This window comes from Rhinolophus hipposideros (assembly GCF_964194185.1).
Source record: "Rhinolophus hipposideros genome assembly, chromosome: 2".
Lineage (NCBI taxonomy): Eukaryota > Metazoa > Chordata > Mammalia > Chiroptera > Rhinolophidae > Rhinolophus > Rhinolophus hipposideros.
The window spans coordinates 82,022,671-82,042,116 of NC_138048.1; the positions used below are offsets into that span (position 1 = coordinate 82,022,671).

At 39.5% G+C, this 19,446-nt stretch overlaps 1 protein-coding gene across 16 annotated transcripts in view; it reads right to left on the reverse strand.

The window, feature by feature from the left end:
• The window catches only part of MFSD1 (major facilitator superfamily domain containing 1), a gene marked incomplete at its 3' end in the record, with an annotated part of 121,051 nt that overhangs the window by 28,713 nt on the left and 72,892 nt on the right, over positions 1–19,446 (reverse strand). For 4 of the 16 annotated variants that reach the window (XM_081065612.1, XM_081065609.1, XM_081065610.1 and 1 more), the window contains 10 exons: positions 19,033–19,077; positions 13,714–13,766; positions 10,740–10,782; positions 10,290–10,357; positions 8,568–8,676; positions 4,873–4,972; positions 3,006–3,104; positions 2,437–2,548; positions 1,380–1,436; positions 871–1,027 (listed from right to left, as the gene is read on the reverse strand). In XM_081065612.1, coding sequence (XP_080921738.1) covers positions 871–1,027; positions 1,380–1,436; positions 2,437–2,548; positions 3,006–3,104; positions 4,873–4,972; positions 8,568–8,676; positions 10,290–10,357; positions 10,740–10,782; positions 13,714–13,766; positions 19,033–19,077 — 843 coding nt within the window. Of the gene's footprint in view, positions 1–870; positions 1,028–1,379; positions 1,437–2,436; positions 2,549–3,005; positions 3,105–4,872; positions 4,973–8,567; positions 8,677–10,289; positions 10,358–10,739; positions 10,783–12,196; positions 12,310–13,713; positions 13,767–15,150; positions 15,269–15,567; positions 15,856–19,032; positions 19,078–19,446 lie in introns of those variants that run through there. The other 12 variants (XM_081065599.1, XM_081065608.1, XM_081065613.1 and 9 more) reach the window with 8 other exon arrangements.

A 19,446-nucleotide genomic window follows, 5' to 3' on the forward strand; every position in this document is an offset into this window, starting at 1 on the left:
CTGGGTTATCAACACACAACAGGAGAGCAAGGCAGGCAACCAACCACCAATGTTTGTTAAACATCACCTAATGCTGATTGTTTTCTTCAATTAAAAAAGGAACCTTATGAATTAAGTTAAAATAAGATCATTTATAACTATCAGACTGGCAAAGATTAAAACAATGCCAATGTCCAACAATGGCAAGGATCCTAAAAAGCACACACATTCTTCTTATTAATAATGCTATAAATGGATAGAAAGTTATTGGAGAAGTTTCACAACATCTATCAAGATGTTACATTTACAAAGCCTCTACTATAGCATTTCTATTTTTAGGAATCTGTCCTATAGCATTCTCACCAAGTGCACAAATACATATGTTCAAAATATTCTTTTATGAACAGGTAAGAAAAGTGGCACTTCAGCCTGTGATCTTAAAAATGACATTCTGAAGAACTATAACAAAAACCTGATGAATTCGTTATCACTTTTGACCTACTAAAAGTGAAAGACAAAACAATGGGAAATCATGGATATCAGGCTAAGTTTTTTCCGCCACCTATGATGGAATGACTTCATTTAATGAAGTCCAGAAAAATAAATGGAACTACTAAGCATTCTAGCTTTTATAAGACTGTTTTATTTCAAATTCTACTGCAGCATTGAGACTACTCTATTAAATAAGCCAAATGAAATTAAAAAATACTTTACACATTAACAATTAATATTTATATACACTAAAAATAGTTACTTAAATTTAAATCAAGGCCTTGCTTTCCCACGACCACGAAGCACTGCTTTCGGAGGAACTGAGTGTGGCTCTTGCCAAGCAGGCATGTTACAGGGTCCTCCAGACCTCTGCACCCCGCGTGCTAACGGTGACGTTACCATAGCAATCCAAGGGTTCCACAGCGTGAAGGCCAGCAGCATATGCGAAGCAAGAGTGGTCACCACTGCACACAGGACCCACATGATGTTCTTTCCTGTTTTATCCACCAGGAGCCCAAATATTGGGGACATGGGAGCTGATATGACATATACAACACTGCACAGAGCATATAAAAGATATTTCATGAAATATATCACAGCTAGAAAAAAAACCCAATGGGTCCCCAAAACTATCAGGCAACGCAAACCCTAGCTCATTGAGTTTAACAATCTTCTAAAACGGTCACTGATAAATAGAAATATAAAGATGTAAAAATCAATTATTTTGAATCAACAACTGTTATTCTTCGGTTTTGCATTAATGCAAAGATGGCCACTCAGGATCAAGTGCAAATACAGCCTTGGTTTCACACTGTGGATGTTACGCCACATACGTTTTCTAACATTTGGTTATAATTAAAGACCCACACTAGGCACACAATAAGCACTTGCAAAAATTAATGAAATACCTGTTGATAGCACCTGCTGCCTGAGAAGAAAATCCAAATTTCTCTGTAAAGAAAACTCTAAAATAAAAAAAGAGAGAGAGAGACTTAAGCACTTTAAAGAGAACTACAGTTCTTAAAAAATAAAGGCAAAATATTAGGTTGGTGTAAAAGTACTTGCGGTTTTTGCAATTATTTTTAACTTTTTAAACCACAATTACTTTTGCACCAACCTAATAAAACTGAATACAAGTAATGCTAAGATTAGTCAACTTTTCCTTCTTCATACTGTTTTCTCATCTTATTTGAGATTTATCTTCAAGTAACTGGCTAAAGTTTTAGTATTTATATAATTCACTTAACTAAATAAAATATACTGATGCCTGCTTTTTTCCCCTTTTACATATACAGCAAATGGTACACATAAATTTTCAGAAAATGAAATGTATTACTACAGGGAATTAAGACTGCTTCTCTTCCTTAAAAGCAATTCTGGACAGGTTCTTGGCTATATAATGCATAGGGTTCTTGTCTCAAACTATTTAAAATGAGAGCCTGAATTTAAAGGTTATAATTACAAACACAGCCCACAAACACAACACTCTCACTCACACACTGCTCTGTGTAAGCAGCTGCAACGAAAAAAGAGAAAGAGGTAGAAGATACAGCAAAGAAGAATGGGATTTAAACCCTGAATTGGAGTCCGGCATAACTGCAATCCCAGCAAATAAAAATGTGCCCCGTCACTAGGAGCCAATCCACTGTCTCCATTCTCAACAAGAGGCTTCCTAACCAAGGAATAAAGAGGAAAAATAAAAAAAGAACACTAAAGTCAAGCATTAAAAATAATCAATTATTTTGAATCAACAACTGTTATTAGGTATTTCTTCAAAAATATCATCAAAGTATTAAATCAACTAAACCTTAAGCTAAAAAAACCAGTTATATCTCAGGATATAAAACAATTCCCATGTAAATATAAACTATCACCAGGAAGCAAGGTTTATAGCTAAAAATATTTCTGTGACTGAATTCTCATTATAATTTAACCAACACAAGTGGAATACTGGAGAATACTCACTTCCCAAGCCCAATAAAGGGGAACACGGCCACATAATAGCAGACACAGATGATAAATATGAGCCACAGGGGTAAGGAGAAGTCCTTCACATCAGTTAACTTAATAACTTCACCTGAGAGAAGAAAGGGAAGAGGCTATCAGCATAATTTTGCATACCGAAGTCAAGATTATTTTTCTTTTATCATGTGATCAACCTTTGCAATACAGTTAAAAAAATACTTTTTTTTCCATAAATTATTGGAACATAGTTTCTGGGATAACTTAAAAAGATATTAGAAAAAGCAATGTCTAAAATTACCATCTACCTTCCTAGCCTCTTCCAGGAACACTCACCATTTTGCAAATATACAAAGTACAATCAAGAATGTAAATTATGCCAAAAACATAAAAGAGGAAAAAGTACTTAAAAATTTAGACAGTGGAAATACATTTGGAAATAAAAGAAAGAAAAAAAACATGTATTAAGCCTTACTGGGTTTCAACACTGCACTATGAACTTGCATCATTGTAAATTAGCTCCCAAAGGCCATAATTAACCAAAGTCCCACTACTCCTGCATGTAGACTTACCTGTTTTTCCTTGATCTTTATGAAGAATTCTTTCTGCTCTCTGATCCAAGTAAGCAAGGGCCAAGGCACAAATTAGTGAAAGAATACATGTTATAGCCCCTATAATAAAAAAAAGAGAAATTTTTAATAGAAAACCACACTGAAGGTTCCTTAAAAGGCAGCGCATCACATTAACAGCAGAAAATTTAGCAACTGAAAAGGATGGTATTTAGACTCATACAAGAAAAGCCTACACTTACTAAATTGGGACAGAAGGAAAGGAAGAGCATATGGTGAGCACTCAACAAACAGTAGTCACTAGTCCAATAAAGGGGACTATATTATTTTCCAGTAGAAGGTTGGAGATTGGAGGGAAAAGGCTAGAACAAACTAGTCCAGTCTTGTAATGCAGAATACAGACTGAAGAAAGCTGATGACCAACTGGCAAATTAGTCTTTTCTTAATTCAGTCTAAGAACCAATTATTGACGAATGCCAGGGGAAAAAAATATAAAAGCAAAGTCTGATTCTGTGATGACCTCATCTTTCTCCTGATTCTTTCCCAAAGTCAGTAATTCTTGCTCCTATGTTCTGGCAGCTGCAGGGCTCCACAGCACAGCTCGCTTGGGCTCTCTTTCCTTTGTGTATCCAGCATTACTCACTAAAGCTGATCTCTTATCATTAAAGCAAATTGGATAAAGAGTAAAATAAAGTTTTCACTTGTGAAGAATTTTAAGAAGGTTAGTAAAATAAATGAATATTTAATTGGCTGATATAATATGTTTGAGTTGAAAAACTGCAGAAATGAGAGTCAGTAGACCTCAGTTCTACTTCTGCCAGTAACAAGCTGAACTTAACCCTCTTTAGGCTTCCCCACCTGTAAAATAAGAGACTCTGACTTATAATGGCACAAGTTTTTTTCTGGCTCTAAAATTCTTTAAAATTCTCCAGTTCTCCAGTGTGGACAGAACTAGAACGAATACAGAAGAGCATTTGAGAGTAAGAAAGAGGTTCTAAGTAAGGCAAAGGATCTGAGAGGGAGGGAGAAAGAAGGAGGAGTCTCTAGGTACAAGTCACCTGTTTAGGATTACTGCTCCACTGTCCTATTTTTACCAGGCTGTACCAAAGAATTATGAGCAATAAAAGATGGCACAGAACATTCACCCCATCCTGCAGGTGTCTCTAGGGCTCGCAAGCGGCCCTCTACACACCATGGGACTCAAACAAATTCACCGCTCAGAGAAAAGGCCCGGGTCGTGAATCCAGAGGGCCTCGTATGATTCCCAGTGACCCACCCAGCAACCATGGAGCCTTAGCTCAGAGAACTCAGGGCCAGAAGGGACCTAAATAGTTTTGGTCAAATACCGGCAATTTTATGGAAAAGAAAACGGAGACACAGAAGTGAACTCCTTTGTCCAAGATGACAGAACTGTTAGAGGCAGGACTGGAATCCAGGCTCCTCACTCCCAACTTACTGGATTTCCCACCATATCATAGCATGTCTGACTTCTATAAAATCCAAGCTCCAGAGGCACACTAACTGAATTTGATCAAAAGGAAACAATTCTCCCTTCTGCTACAGACTAATAAGTAACACCTCACACGTATAAAGTCCTGATTATTTTCGGAGTTTTCACAGACTCTCTCATTTGATCATCAAGAGGATACTGAAGTAGTCAAGAGTAAAACAAGATCCTCCATTTTAAGAAAGTGGAAATAAAAATATAAACGGGGTGAATGATTAGCTATTTCTAATTAGGTCAAAGAACTAGTGAACTGTGCAGGCAAAATTATAACCAACGAGGTCTACCCCTGATTTCCTCTCTGCCATACTTCCTATGACACGCTTTCTGAAGAGACAAAATGTGGTAGTATAAGGATTCACTAACCAATCATAAGTGTGATTCCAAGGGTTGTGTGACCAGCAGAACCCAAAGCTTCAACCTTAGAATACAGCCATCCCATGAGGTTCATGTTCACTGTACTTCCCTGGAAAAGAAGAGGGGAAAGAAACCAACATAATTTTCATTTATATCTCTGCCTTGTTCAAAAAATAGGATGTGGGGTAACTTATAGAATAGGCATGGAGGATCCATATTAAACAAGAGATAAATTTAAAAAGAAAAAAACTAACAAAGATAAAGCCACAGGTAAGATTACGAAACAAAAAATGCCAATTTACAGAAAATGCTAGTAGTATTCGAACAGCACAGTACATTTAGAATTTCCTAATAGCCAAAGCAAAAATGAAACAGTGAGTTACCAAATTCACAGGGTACTTACAACAAAATAAACCTTAGCTCAGAAAAAGCACAGCTTTTCCTGGTATTAACATCTGAAAAAAAATGTGTCCTCTAACTCCGTCAGAAGACAATACAAGTTATATAGTAGATAATATCCTCATTCATTTAGTCATACATTTAGCAATTATTGATCCCTGATTACATACCAGTCACTGTTCTAGGTAATGGAAATATAATAAAGAACAACACAGAAAATCTTCCAGCTGTCACAGAGCTTACTTTTAGTGGAGTAGAAGAGATAAAATCTGTAGTATATTAAATAGTGCTTAAAAGTGCTTTCAAAATAAGGGGAAAAATAAAGCAGGGAAAGAGAATATAAAGGGGTGGAGGCCTCACTGAGAATGTGACTTTGGAGTAAAAACCAAGGAAGCTACTGTGTTTCCCCGAAAATAATACCTAACCGGAAAAGAAGCCCTGATGCATCTTTTGAAACAAAAATTAATATGAGACCCCATCTTATTTTCAGGGAAATACGTTAAGAATAGGAGACATAGCAGCCCTACCTAATACTATATTTCCCCGAAAATACGACCGGCTCTTATATTACTTTCTGCTCCAAGACACATTAGGGCTTCTTTTCCAGTTAGGTCTTATTTTCGGGGAAACACGGGAGAAGTGAGGACATCTGCGGGAAGAACATTCCAGGCAGAAGGTACAGCCAATGCACAGACCCCAAGAGCGAGGCTGTCCGCTGTGCTCAGCTCATGAATGGCAAGGAGGGCAGAGGCTGGACCAGCGTAAATGAAGAGGAAACAGGACGAGATGAGGTCCCCAGAGAGGAAATGGTGGGGAAGTGGGGGGCTATATGTCATAATAAAGAATTTGGCTTTTACTCTGTGTGAGAAGGAATGTCATTAGGGTTTGGGCAAAGAAGAGGCATGATCCACGTATGTTTTAACAGACCTGCTTTGCCTACCATATCCGAAACAGACTACAAGTGGGATGAAGGCATCCATGAAGGGGCGACTGCAATAATCCAGGACACAGATGATGGGTCTTGGACTAGGGTGGCTAGAATGGGCGACTGAGAAGTGGCTGGAGTATGTACATATTTTGATGGTAAAAACTAACAGGATTTGCTAAAGACAAAAACGTGGAATGTGGAGAAAAAAACAACAAAAAAGAGTTAAGGATGACACCACTTTTTGCCTGAGCAACTGGAAGAAAAGAGTTGCCCACAATTGAGGACGAGGAAAGTACCGCATGACCTGGTTTGAAGGGTGGCAGGTAGAATATCAGAGTTGGGTTTTGGCCATGTCAGGTTTCATATGCCTGCTAGACATCCAAGTGGAAATGTCACACAGAAGTTGCATGTATAGGTGTGGAATTCAGGGAAAGCCCTGCTAGATTAGGTCACCAACGAAATGAGTATCCAAAGAGAACATGTCCAATGACCAAGCTCTGGGGCACTCCCACACTTACAGCTTGAGAAGACTGAGATGGAAACAGCAAAAGAGGTAGAGAAGCAGCAGACAGAAAGGCAGGAGGAAAACTATGAAGCTGGAGTGTCCTGGAACCCAAGAGAAGAAATCAAGGAAGGGGGAATGTCAACTGTGCTGCATGTGCTATTGACTAAAACTGCTAGTGACAGGTCAGACCTGAAGACAGAAACGAGGTGGCTGCCTGTGAGCTGGCTCACCCCACATCCTCCTCAGGTCTCCCCACCACTCCAAGAACCCCCACTCTGCAGCCTAGAAGCCCCGACATCCCTTTCCAAAAACCTAGGGCTCCTCGGAACACAGCTGAATGGATTATAACTAGTTTGTGACCACACAGAAAGGAACCTGATGAACACTAGTAACCACAATGACGTCACTGAGAATGAGTGTTTGGATTACACTCAACTGATCCTGAGATAATAACTGAGAAGTTATTAAACGAGATCCACAAACTGCCGCAGACGTACCGTGAGTTCCACAAGATACACAATGAAATACTCAAAATATCCTGGTAGATAACATTTAGAAAACATGGGGAACCACACTAGTTATCCAAGAATTATGAATTAAAGTAATACTTAGGTATTTCCTATCAAATTGAAAAAAGACTTTTAAAGTAATAATAACCTGTACTATCAAAGCTGTAATAAAAAGGATCCTCTCATATTCCACAGATGGAGATGTAAACATCGCTGAGAGGATAATGTGAAAATATGTTTCAACAGTCCTCAGAAGCCCTAATAATAATAATTCCATCCCTAGCAACACAGCCTATGGAAACAGAGAGGCAGACAAGTCCTATAGCGTCACACATCAGCACTATTTGTAATAGTGAAACATTAGAAAGAAGCTGCATGTATAAAAACATGCCATACAGTCACATGATGAAATATTACATTAAAAACTTTTTATGCTGGATTTCTTCTTCCCTGACAATAGGTTACAAGCATTTTCATGCCATTTATTAGTCTGAAACCTTGATTTTTAATGGCAAAATTTTTGTATCTTGTGTTTTTTATTTAAAAAAAAACAACACTCTATTCATGGGAGTTAATGCAGAAAAAAATACTAAGGGGGTATAGGACTGCCAAAACGCCTTATAGGTTTCATTAATAAAAGCATAATGTTTTTCCCCTGAGTACCCTCCAACAGACCAAGCCTGAAAAGCATGATCATCTGCAGATTTCATATGCCAGGAGGCGTACTGGTCGCCTGCAGTAAGTCCAGAAAGGTGTGAGCGCCATGGTCAGGGAGCTGAAATCCATGTCATGGGGCTGAGACAACACAGGAAATGGGCACATCTGACCAAGAACTTAAGAGCTGTCTCCATAAGCCCAGTGCTGGTGCACAGCGAGGTAAACTACAGAGGGCAAAGGTCGGAGCGACCAGTAGAGTTGCCTGTGCAGGCAGATTTCATCTCTATGTGAGGATGAGCTTCATAAACTTCACTGAAGTAGATGGGCTGCCCCATTACACTGTGAGCTTCCATCACTGGAAATGTGCAGGCCGAGCCAGGATGACCACATGTGAAGGCCATACTAAATAGAGGGATGCCTAAATGGGTAAGGAATTAGACGATAAAACCTGTAAGATCTATTCCAACGCTCAGCTTCTCTCAAGTAATGAATGTTCATCTAGCCATTTTAGACTGTTTCCTAAATGAAATAAGGCTAGGAATGCTTTAATTAAAGGTAAGTGCTATACTACAGTCTAGAAAAATACATTAAAAAGTCAATATCTAATTTATCATTCACAAACATTTCATCCTGTAATGTTTAAGAGAGAACTATAAGAGTCAATCTTTTGCTTCCTACGTAGCTTCATCAGGTTTGTCATACTTACAACTCTAGCCATGCTAAGTTGTAGTCCAAACACCAGGTTTAATTCTTTGCCTTTAAACCAACTCACAGCATATGTATTCTGAGCAACTGCCAAGGACTCCCCACCAATCCTAAAAATGAGGAAAGGAAGAAAAGTCAAGCTTTTAAAGAAAGACCATGGGTACCAACACAGCAGGTTTAAAAGTCTGACATTCCTCTTATCAAAAGCTGGAGTCGCTGTCTCCTCCCCTGAATCTAGGTGGGCTTGTGATGCTTCAAGGGAGAGAATCTGTCGATGCTGTATAATCCCAAGGTAGGGTCATAAAAGATGACATCTGCCTTTTTACTCACACACTCGCACTTGGAGCCCTGAGCTACCTTGTGAGAAGCGCAACTCCCCTGAGTTCACCATGCTATGAGAAAGCCAAGCTACACAGAGAGGCCACCCTTCGGCACTCCAGCCAGCAGTGCTGGTTTTCAAGTTATCCCCGCCCAGGCGCCACACCTGTCAATCAACTAGCTTTCAGATGATTCCAGGCCCCAGCCTTCCATGATCCTTTCCAGCTGGGGCTCCAGACCAGCTGCACAGACAAGCCATCCATGCTGTACCATGTCCAAATTCCTGACCCCCCAAGTCCATAAGCACGATTAAATGTCTGTTTTATACTGCTGAGTTCGGGAGAATTTGATATGCTGCAATAATAATCATGACAGGCAATAAAAGGCCTCTGGGTTACCACATCACCTTCTATGCCATATAAAATGTTCATATGGAAAGAATGGGCCACGCTTTGTGAAAACACAAAAATTCACTTTTCAGGCCAATACCTTCCTTATTTGACATTGACATTCTCCTACTTCCCGGGTTTTAATTTTCCTTCTGTAAATGCTACATGTTGACCATTCCTCACTCCAGGCCTTCAGGTTGGAGCTTCTTCTCCATATCCTAACACTGAGCCCCCTTCACCACTCCGTCCTAGACCAAAAATAGTTCCCATCTCTTCAAATCCAAATCTTATACAGTGTCAAGGCCCACATCGTCTGTGAAGCCCCTTCTGACCACATTTCCAGCTCTGAATCCCTTTCTATTTTTGTATACATTTTGTTTCCTTCTCTCTCACTTGGAACACTTTCTGGAATATGTCACATATGTCTACATGTCCCTGGTAACCATGAAAAGATTGAGTAAGTTATACTTTTAAGTTAAAGATTGAATAAGTTATATCATCTCAAGTGTCCCCTCAGGTCAGGAAGGCCAAGGCTGGACTTGGAATGGGCTTATGGGACAGACAATGAAATTCATGAATTTCAGTCTATTGGTATTCTGTTCATTCAAGCATCTTCAACAGGGTTCAAAAGGACCAGCGTATTACCCACTAAGAAACAGCAAATGTCCATGAATCTCCATCCTAGAAACTGATGATCTATACTATAATACTCTAAATGAGGTTTAAGTCATAGTGTGCAATACTACAGAAAAGCAAAACACCTAGGAAAAATATCCTTTCTGGAGAACTATTCAATATTCAATATTCAAACCCCACACAGGGGTTTGACCACTCAAAATTGTTGCTTACTTTAAAGGAAAATTAAGACACTAATAAACAGTCTTACATATATGTGGCTAGATTTCAAGGACTTGAATTTTCCAAAAGAGACAATAAATTTTTTGTAAATCCTTAATAAACTGATAGCTAAACACTAAAACAATATATTAAGATAAATAAAATTATGCATAACTTACCCAAACACAAACCTTCCAAATTCCATCAGCCAATAAGCATTAAATATTCCACCCAGAGCAAAAACAACCTATAATGTACAATCAATGAAAAAGTAAATTCAAGATATTCAAGAGAAATAACGATAAATCACAACTTATACAGTGATTTTAATACTCCTTCTTAGCAAAGCTATGAAATTTAAATATGTTAATACCTTTGAAATACCAGAAATAATATCCTTCAAAGGCGGAATTAACCCTCAAGAGAGCACATAATAAAATAAATAGAATAATAGTAAAATATTAAGATTCATCTGTCCCAAGTGTTAAAATGGATTATGCATTAGACTACATGGGCATTTGTGGACCCTGCTAAATTAAGTTAAGCATTCATCAAACACATCTTTGCTGAAATTAGACAAGAATTCAAGACTCTGTCACATAACCAATGAATATTTTGGCCTTCCTTACCTGTCCAATGCAAATAAAGCAGCTAAAAATAATGGTGCCCCATCTGTTAGAAAGAGAGAGGAAATGAATTAAGAGTATGTCACCAAGTCCTTCAGTAATGAGTCCCTTTGGTTTTCTTTGACCCCTCTGCATTCCTTCCAAGGAAAGAAAAATGAAGTGCTGTTCTGCCTCTGAAGTCAGCAGCTTTCCTAGGCTGAATGCTAATCTACAGAAGTCTTGACTTCCGAGGGAATTCCAGAAGCTTTAGTAATGGCATATGTTAGTTTAAGTCACTGTCATCTCTTAAACAAAACTCATTATATAATCTTCAAGAAGTACCCAGGGTTCCCATTTAAAGTGGACATTCTTTATGAAATTTCTACTAAAACGTTAATTGATTCTAAGGAATGTCAGATTAAGTAATTTTAAGTGGGTATAATTCATGACAACTGAAAACTGTGTCTAAAAGGACAACTGTCGACCACGTTAATATAATCCTGACAAGTCTGCTTATTCTAACACACTACACTTCGACTACCTGGTTGATGTTTTCCCTGAGTGATGAAACACCAGTATTAGAAGTCCAAAGACCACAGGCAGAAACAATCCCTGTGGAATGGCCACAGCACATTCTGCTGAGTGTCTCTAGCCCTGGAAAACGCACTATGGTCCCGCAATTCATGGTCCCTCCTGTCAAGTAAAGTCATCAACATACTAAGTAGAATCTGTCCCCCTGAAGTTTCCAGCTAATTCTGTTTCTTTAGACCAAGCAAAATAAATTTAATTCCTTCTTAATACTCTAACTTCCAATTTTTAAAAAGTTAGTCCCCAAGTCTAAATACTTAGTTTCATCAATTCTTTCCTACAAGACATGGTTAGAAGATCATTATTTTGCTCTCTGCTTTCTGAAAATATTCCCTCTTCGTCACCACTAACAACACACACACAAACATAAGGATTCAAACTGACAAAGTGTATAGTGTTATTCCTTCCTCAGTATCTAACAGAAATGGTCACAAAAAGTTCAATATCCAAAGAAAGGCAGAAAGAGAAATTCTCACTGGGGAGGGACAAATACTATGTAAGTGCCAAAGACTGTACAACCATCTGTCAATCCTCATAACCACCATGCAGGGCAGAAATTATTGTCCATGTTTTACCAGTGAGAAAATTGAAGTTCAGAAGAGCTGGGAAGTTTAGCAAGTGGCAGCACTGGGATTCAGACCCTGGCCTGCCTGATCCCAAGTGAGGGCATAATTTACCTTCGGATAATTGAGTTACCTTATCCCATGGGCAGCATTTAATATCCCAACCTTAACTGAAATACCAACCAAATTTCAAAAACTAATTCCAGAGATATGGAAATCTTTTTAAAAATAGAGAAGTTTATTCAGTTCTGTTTCTAGAAATACCTTAATTTAGTTGTGTTTTCCTAATAATCAGATTTTACCCACACGTGAAATTTTTTTTAAGCTTACCGTATTCCAAACACTCGGTCTATCAAAAAGCCACCAAAGAAACACAAAACTACATTGGGCCAAGAATACCAGGCATACAGCAGCATGAATTTCGTGGTATTCACCTGCATATCCTACATGGAAAGAAAATAAAACTATTTTTTTCCAAACAGTTATCTTCAGCAACTAACAAATCAAAACATTCTGTGTAGAGCAAGAATTTCTTAATCATTAGTAGTCACTTAACTGCTTTGGGAATCTCAGGATAGCTATGGCCCCTACCCCAGCAAAATGGTCACACCTGGGAACTTCCTGCGTCCGCATGCCATTTCAGAGGCTCCACGAAGTCCAGCATCAGTCAGATCCCCCACTATGGACTACCCCCATTTGCGTCTGCCAATATACTCTGTATTCCTATTCCCCTTACACTACCTGCATTGGGGCTCCCCACCACATGGAGAAGAATAATCTTAGCCTATCCCTACCCCGACCCTGACTAACTCCTACTTTCTTTCCCTTTCCTGCTAGAATGTGAAGAGCCAATCTATGCATTTCTCTCTGTCCAAAGGTAAAAAACTATCTACAGAAAAGAGACTATCTAAATGTACAAGAAACTATAAATGTCAAATACATTTTTATAAAACCGGATTTAAAATATTGACATGGACAATCCTCTGCCATCAGTAGCCACACTTAAAAAATAACAACAAAAACATATTTAAGAAGGCAAAAAAAAGGGCCGGCCTGGTAGCTCAGGCGGTTGGAGCTCCATGCTCCTAACTCCGAAGGCTGCCAGTTTGATTCCTACAAGGGCCAGTGGGCTCTCAACCACAAGGTTGCCAGTTCAATTCCTCAAGCCCCGCAAGGGAATGGTATGCTCCGCCCCCTGCAACTAAAGATTGAACATGGCACCTTGAGCTGAGCTGCCACTGAGCTTCCAGATGGCTCAGTTGGTTGGAGCATGTCCTTTTAACCACAAGGTTGCCAGTTCAACTCCCGCAAGGGATGGTGGGCTGCGCCCCCTGCAACTAGCAAGGGCAACTGGACCTGGAGCTGAGCTGCGCCCTCTTCAACTAAGATTGAAAGGACAACAACTTGACTTGGAAAAGTCCTGGAAGTACACACTGTTCCCCAATAATGTCCTGTTCCGCTTCCCCAATAAAATCTTTAAAAAATTAAAAAAAAAAAAAGGTAAAAGAGCTATCCTACCAAATCATTTGTCAAATGATTACTCAATGGGAGAGTGAAATGCGAACAAAAATCTGCTAATACTTTTTGGCAATACTGTGAAAATAGTACATAATTATTTATCCAAGTTGTGAAACAAGATCAAGTTACACAACAGTGCTATAAACGAATTTTGTGGCCACTCATTCCAATTCAAGAACACTCCTTGCCACACACAGAGTTGGTGACTACAGATGTCAGTATGGATTCATTGGACGTCGCAGATTAGGCAACCTGAGAGCTGATGAAGCGTCACCAGCTACACCTGCTCTAAAGCCAACAATGGAAACAAAGGTGAAAACTCCACTTACCCGTTTAACCTGAGTCTGAAGGGCGGCAGGATTATCATAGCAAAAATAGCTGCCTAGAAAAAGGAAGAGCAAATATTTTCTCATAAATAATACTGTCCATATAAATGTCTCAAGTTGCAAATACTACTCAAATGGTGATTTAAATGTTTATACTAGGGGCTCGAGGACTAACACTGTAGGAACTTTTTTAACCATTTCCTTGTCCATCATTATTTTCTAAGTTGTAGCCAAATGACCCAGAGGACACATACCAAATCATTTACAAATCATTAGTGTGCATATACAGCAAATACTGAGAAGCTGAATTAAGAAGTTAATCAACTACTTGTTCTTCCATTTTACTATCACCATGCCTCATGTGTCCATTATTTTATTAGCATCTTCATAAAGCAGCTTTATTTTCCTTATTTAAAATTACCAAAACACACACAAACATCAAAAATTTCACAAACATCCTCAGCAGTTTCCCAGTAATGTTACCTGAGGTCACCATTTTATCTTGAGAACAGAGGAATGGAGTTTAACTATTCTGACTAAACCTGTATTTGAATATAGAATTCTAATTCCACAAAAAGTATGCCCAAATCAAATAATTTAGCAAATACACTAGCAGGAATGAACAATTCTAAAGGATTAAGTTAAAACATAATTATAGTGTCTCTTGGCAGGTAAGAAAGAGAGAAATGGAGATAAATCTGCCATTCATTCACTCAGATCTATTTTCAAAGTAATATAATTGATAGATTTGTGGTAGGCTTGAAGATAATACTGCCTCCATTTCTCCACTCTCTCTGTTAGTACATATTAGAAGCTAGTATTCAAAAGAAAGAACTGTCATTAGAAAGGTATGAATCTGGCTTCTGAAACCCAGGCAGGTAATCGTAATTTACCAAATATGATGTGTTAGTAGGTGCAATTTCAGGTGTTTTGTTTCGTTCTTTTTTGTTCCTAACCCAGCAACTTATGTTCCTGCTTTATGGCTGTAAGGGGTATCAGTGTCATGATTTAAAGCTAATGAATAGGCATCATCTTTCCAAAAAGGGGTTGTGGGGAAGGGGGTCAAAAAAAACTTGCAAAGAAACTAAAGCCCAAAGCGTCCTTCATGCCTACTCATGCATTCCAACAGTAGCATCAAGTTATCCACCATAATGTTCCCAAACTTGTTGATTACACTGATTCCTGTGAGCCCCCTGAAAAACACATCATTACTTTCATACAAATACTGACGTTAGAATATTCCTGAATAAATCAGTTGCTGGAACATAGAAAGATGTTTTAAAAATTATCTCAAGAAAACTGCCTTCAGAGTCATCCGATTTCGTGAGTGAAATCACCCACTGCCACGCCTCCCGCAAGTCCAGTCCAGTGATTGCTTCACAGTGTCCCAGCGGAAGAGGAAGAAAGCACATCTACTCACTGAAGCTCAGCAACACATACCCAGGACATTGTTCCAAAAGAGGATGAGAAACTTAGAAAAGACTACCAACGAAATTACTGATTCAACCAAAGTCTCTGCGGTGCGGAGCGGTGGAGGGGGGCGTAGTTCAAGCTTTCTGACATCCTTCAAAACAAAATGCCTAGACGGTAACCTTGACGGCCCAGAGATTCCTTCCCGTCTGTGGCCCCGGGGACTGCGTTGCTCGCCTCTGGGACTTCTTGGAGCAAAGGAGTGGGAACAAAACTGGCCCAGCTCCGTGCCCGGATTCCCACCTTCGGGACGCCCCCGGCTTGGATGGGGACGCGAAGCGAAAGGGTGGCGGCCCAGGAGCCGCAGCGAGGGGTGGGGGGACGGGGAGGGGGAGGAGGAGAGAGGTCGGGGATGCCGCGACTATCCGCCCCACGCACGCGGCTCACCAAAGCCAAGGAAGCACATCAGCAGCAGCACCAAAAGCCGGTGCGCCAGACGGCTCGGGTCGCAGAGGGCCGGCAGCGCCCCGGGGGCAGCTAGGGCGGCGGGGGCATCTCTACCGGTCTCGTCTGGGCCGTTTGCCAGAAGCCCCCGCGCTTCCTCCTCCTCCTCCTCCATGGGGTGGGCTGCACGCCGAGAGCGGCCGCAACTCCGGGCCGGACAGGATTCCCGTAGGCCTGAGCCCAGCCGAGGCTGCGGTCACGTGACGGCATCGGTCACGTGACGCTGCGGCCAGTCACGCTAGGCCCCGCTCACGTGATCGCGTGGGGGCAGGGCTGCGGGGAGGAGTAGGCGGGGGCGTGTTTTGGTCGGTTCTCAAGGGGGTAGAGGGTGTGTGGGCTGAGGTCCTCCGAGCGCCCAGCCTCGGCCTTCCGGCGAGTTCTTCTACACGAACTCTAAATATTCAAGAGCTCCGAGACCCTGGCCTGGGCCTCCCTCCCACTCATCAGGTTCCATAGCTTTAAATATCATTGCTGTCTATCTCTGTGGTCCGATAGGTAGCCACCACCTCGTGTGGCTGTTGAGCACTTGAAACATGGCTAGTCCTAATTAAGATGTGCTGTACATGTAAAATACTAGATTTCAAAGATTTACTTAGTGTGGAAAAAAAGAATGTAAAATAAACTCACCATATTTTTCCTCCCTCCTTACAGGTGAAGGGGGCAGGAAAAAAAGTGGCAATGTTACATTTTCTAATTGGAACAATTTAAAGGAACCCCTTAACTTGGTGAAAGAAAAAACATATGTGTATATACATATATGTGTATATATATGAGATCTGACAATTACGTTCCCAAACTTGTTGCAACGATGTTGCTAACCGTTTTTTGATATCAGAGTGATCATTCATTATGAATTTGTACCAAATGCACAAACAGGTAACCAAGTTTACTATTTGGAAGTGCTGAAAAAGATTCTGAAAAAGTTAGACGAAAACCACCTGAACTTTTCACCAACAATTCATGGCTCTTGTATCACCACAGGGCACTGGGCACGCTCACCGGGCACTGCCTATGAGGGAGTTTTTAGCCTGCAAACAAATAACTGTATGGGAAGCCCCTCCCTACTCACCTGATCTGGCCCCCAATGACTTCTTTCTTTACCCCAAAATAAAGGACATATTGAAGACATTTTGATGACATTAAAGACATCAAGGTAATAATACAATGACAGCTTTGATGGCCATTCCAGAAAAAGAGTTCCAAAATTGTTTTGAAGTTTGGACTAGGCGCTGGTGTCGGTGCATAGCTTCCCAAGGGGAGTACTTCGAAGGTGACCATGGTGATACTCAGCAATGAGGTATGTAGCACTTTTTTTAGAATGAGTTCACGAACTTGTCAGACCTCATACATATTAAGCAATGAAAATGTGCACATAATTATGAATTACATATTGAGGGGGGAAAAAGGATGAGAAAATGTTTTTTAAAAATCAGGTGTTGGAGGAACAGCTATGGGAAGTATACATAGACACTTCATATTCAGGTTATGGATTTATTGTCTCAGCTCCAAGCTCATCCTTTTCACATAGTCTACAAAATTTTTTTAATGTTTTTTTGCCAACTGGCATGATGTAAGCTTTGTCAGTAGATGGCGCAGGAGAAACATCTCAGGCATCTGGAAACTTAAGATTCCCACCCATTAACTGATAAATGTGGTTCACTGTACCAAACTGTTTGTACAAATGATGTGGTTTATACTGAACATCTGCTTTCCTTTGGGGAGCCTGGAATTTGTGTATGTGCTAGATAAAGAGAGCTGTGTGATCAGCCCCCAAGGAAAACTCTGGGTACTGAGGCTCTACTGGACTTCCCTGGTTGGCAACATTTCACATATATTGTCACAACTCGATTCTGGTGTAATTTGAGGGTCCTGTGTGACTCTACTGGGAGACGACTCTTAGAAGCTTATACCTTGTTTACTCCAGACTTCACCCAATGCACCTTTTCCATTTGCTGAATTTGCTTTGTATGCTTTCTCTGTAATAAATTATAACCACGACTACAACTTATGCTGAGTCCTGTGAGTACTTCTAGAGAATCATTGAATCTGGGGATGGCCTTGGGGACCTCGTGATATGGCCTGTTAATACTCCCAGAAACTTACCCCGGACCTTCCTTTGTGAAGATATTTGAAAAGAAAGAGCCTTTGTCAGACTTTCAGTTTATTTATAAAAACAAAAATGAGCCAATACACAATCTCTTAAGAATAATAGCAAGGAACAAGGAACACACTGGCTGGTCAAGGAAAGGCAATACAAATCTGTGCCTTTGGCCCATGCAAATTTAGTTTTTCCATGACTTTTGGACTTACTGTGTAAACACAGAATGAACTCAATAAATGCTTGTGTATTTAAAAATATACCTTATGCAAATGCAAAATGAAAATAGAATCTTTTCCAAATTTTTCATAATTTTCCAAATGTTTAACTAAAACATCTCTCAAATTAGCATTAGGAAGGTTTGGTGTTTTCTTAATTATGCTGCCAACTACCTTTTTGATGAACTATATTCATTTTTGTCCCAAATTGTTCTAACACTATCTAAAAATAAACATTTCTCATTCATTAACATGGACTCAGTTATAAACAATGTTCCTGTTATGAAATTATTTTTAATTTAGACTCTCTTTGGTTTGTATTAAAGTAGTCCTTAAATTAATTGAATTACGTCACCCTAGCTGTAACCATGGTGGCGAAATAAGCATGAGACAACCCACATAAAACTAAACAGACCTCAAAGGAATTCTGTTGAATGAAAATAAGCCAATCTCAAAAGGTTACCAACTATATGATTCCATTTATATAGTATTCTTGAAATGATTAAATTATAGAGATGAAGAAAAGATTAGTGGTTGCCAGAATTGAGGACTAGGAAAAGGAGGTGGGTGTAAATAATAAGATAAACAAAATATGATTATTAATCGGGAATATAGAAAGATGAAATCCTATATATCATTTATTTGAAAAATATTTATCATTACACATTTGATCTTTTTCATTTCCAACCATATACAGTTTTCACCTTGGTGATGACCTTGCTGAGGGGGAAACATAATATCTTTAATACATGAGGTAAATCTAAGATGATGTTCAAATGGACTGCAGGTAACTGCTTATGTCAATAATAAATACAGTAGATTACTTTTAAAACCCATACTTTGGACTTTTTACTACAGATGCACTTGCTGACTTACCATAAATCAATGTACTTAAAGTGCCATATGATATCAAATGTTTAGCTTAACAGCATAAAATTGAACAGAAACTATAAAACATGTTTTATGGGTATTATAAAACCCGGAGCTGGAGGTCTCGCTTTTTGGCATTACTCTGATTCATCAAGCCCACTGAAAATTCCAGATAGCCAGTACACTTGGAAATTGAAAAGTAGCTTTCAGAGTTTTACTCACCTCAATTATTATAACCTCCAGGGACAGCATCCTGTGTTTCCTAATCTGAGGAGAGACGCACAGACTAATTAGTGTAGGACCCAGAGAACGAAAACATTCTTTTTATTTTTTATTTTTTTCTGACTTAAACATCAGACATTTATTTTCTTACAGTCCTGAAGCCTGAAGTCTGAGATCAGCGTGCCAATATAGTTGGCTTCTGAGAGAACTCTCTTCTTGGCTTACACACAGCTACCTTCTCATTGCTCACATGGCATTTCCTCAGTGTGGGTGCGTGTGTTTTTTTTTAATTACTGTATTTTGCCATGTATAATGCTCTCCCATATATAATGTGCACCCACGTTTTTTGGCTCAAACTTTCAGGGGGGAAAATCTTTAATTTTAACTTTTTAATTCAAATTTTTATTTGTTTAC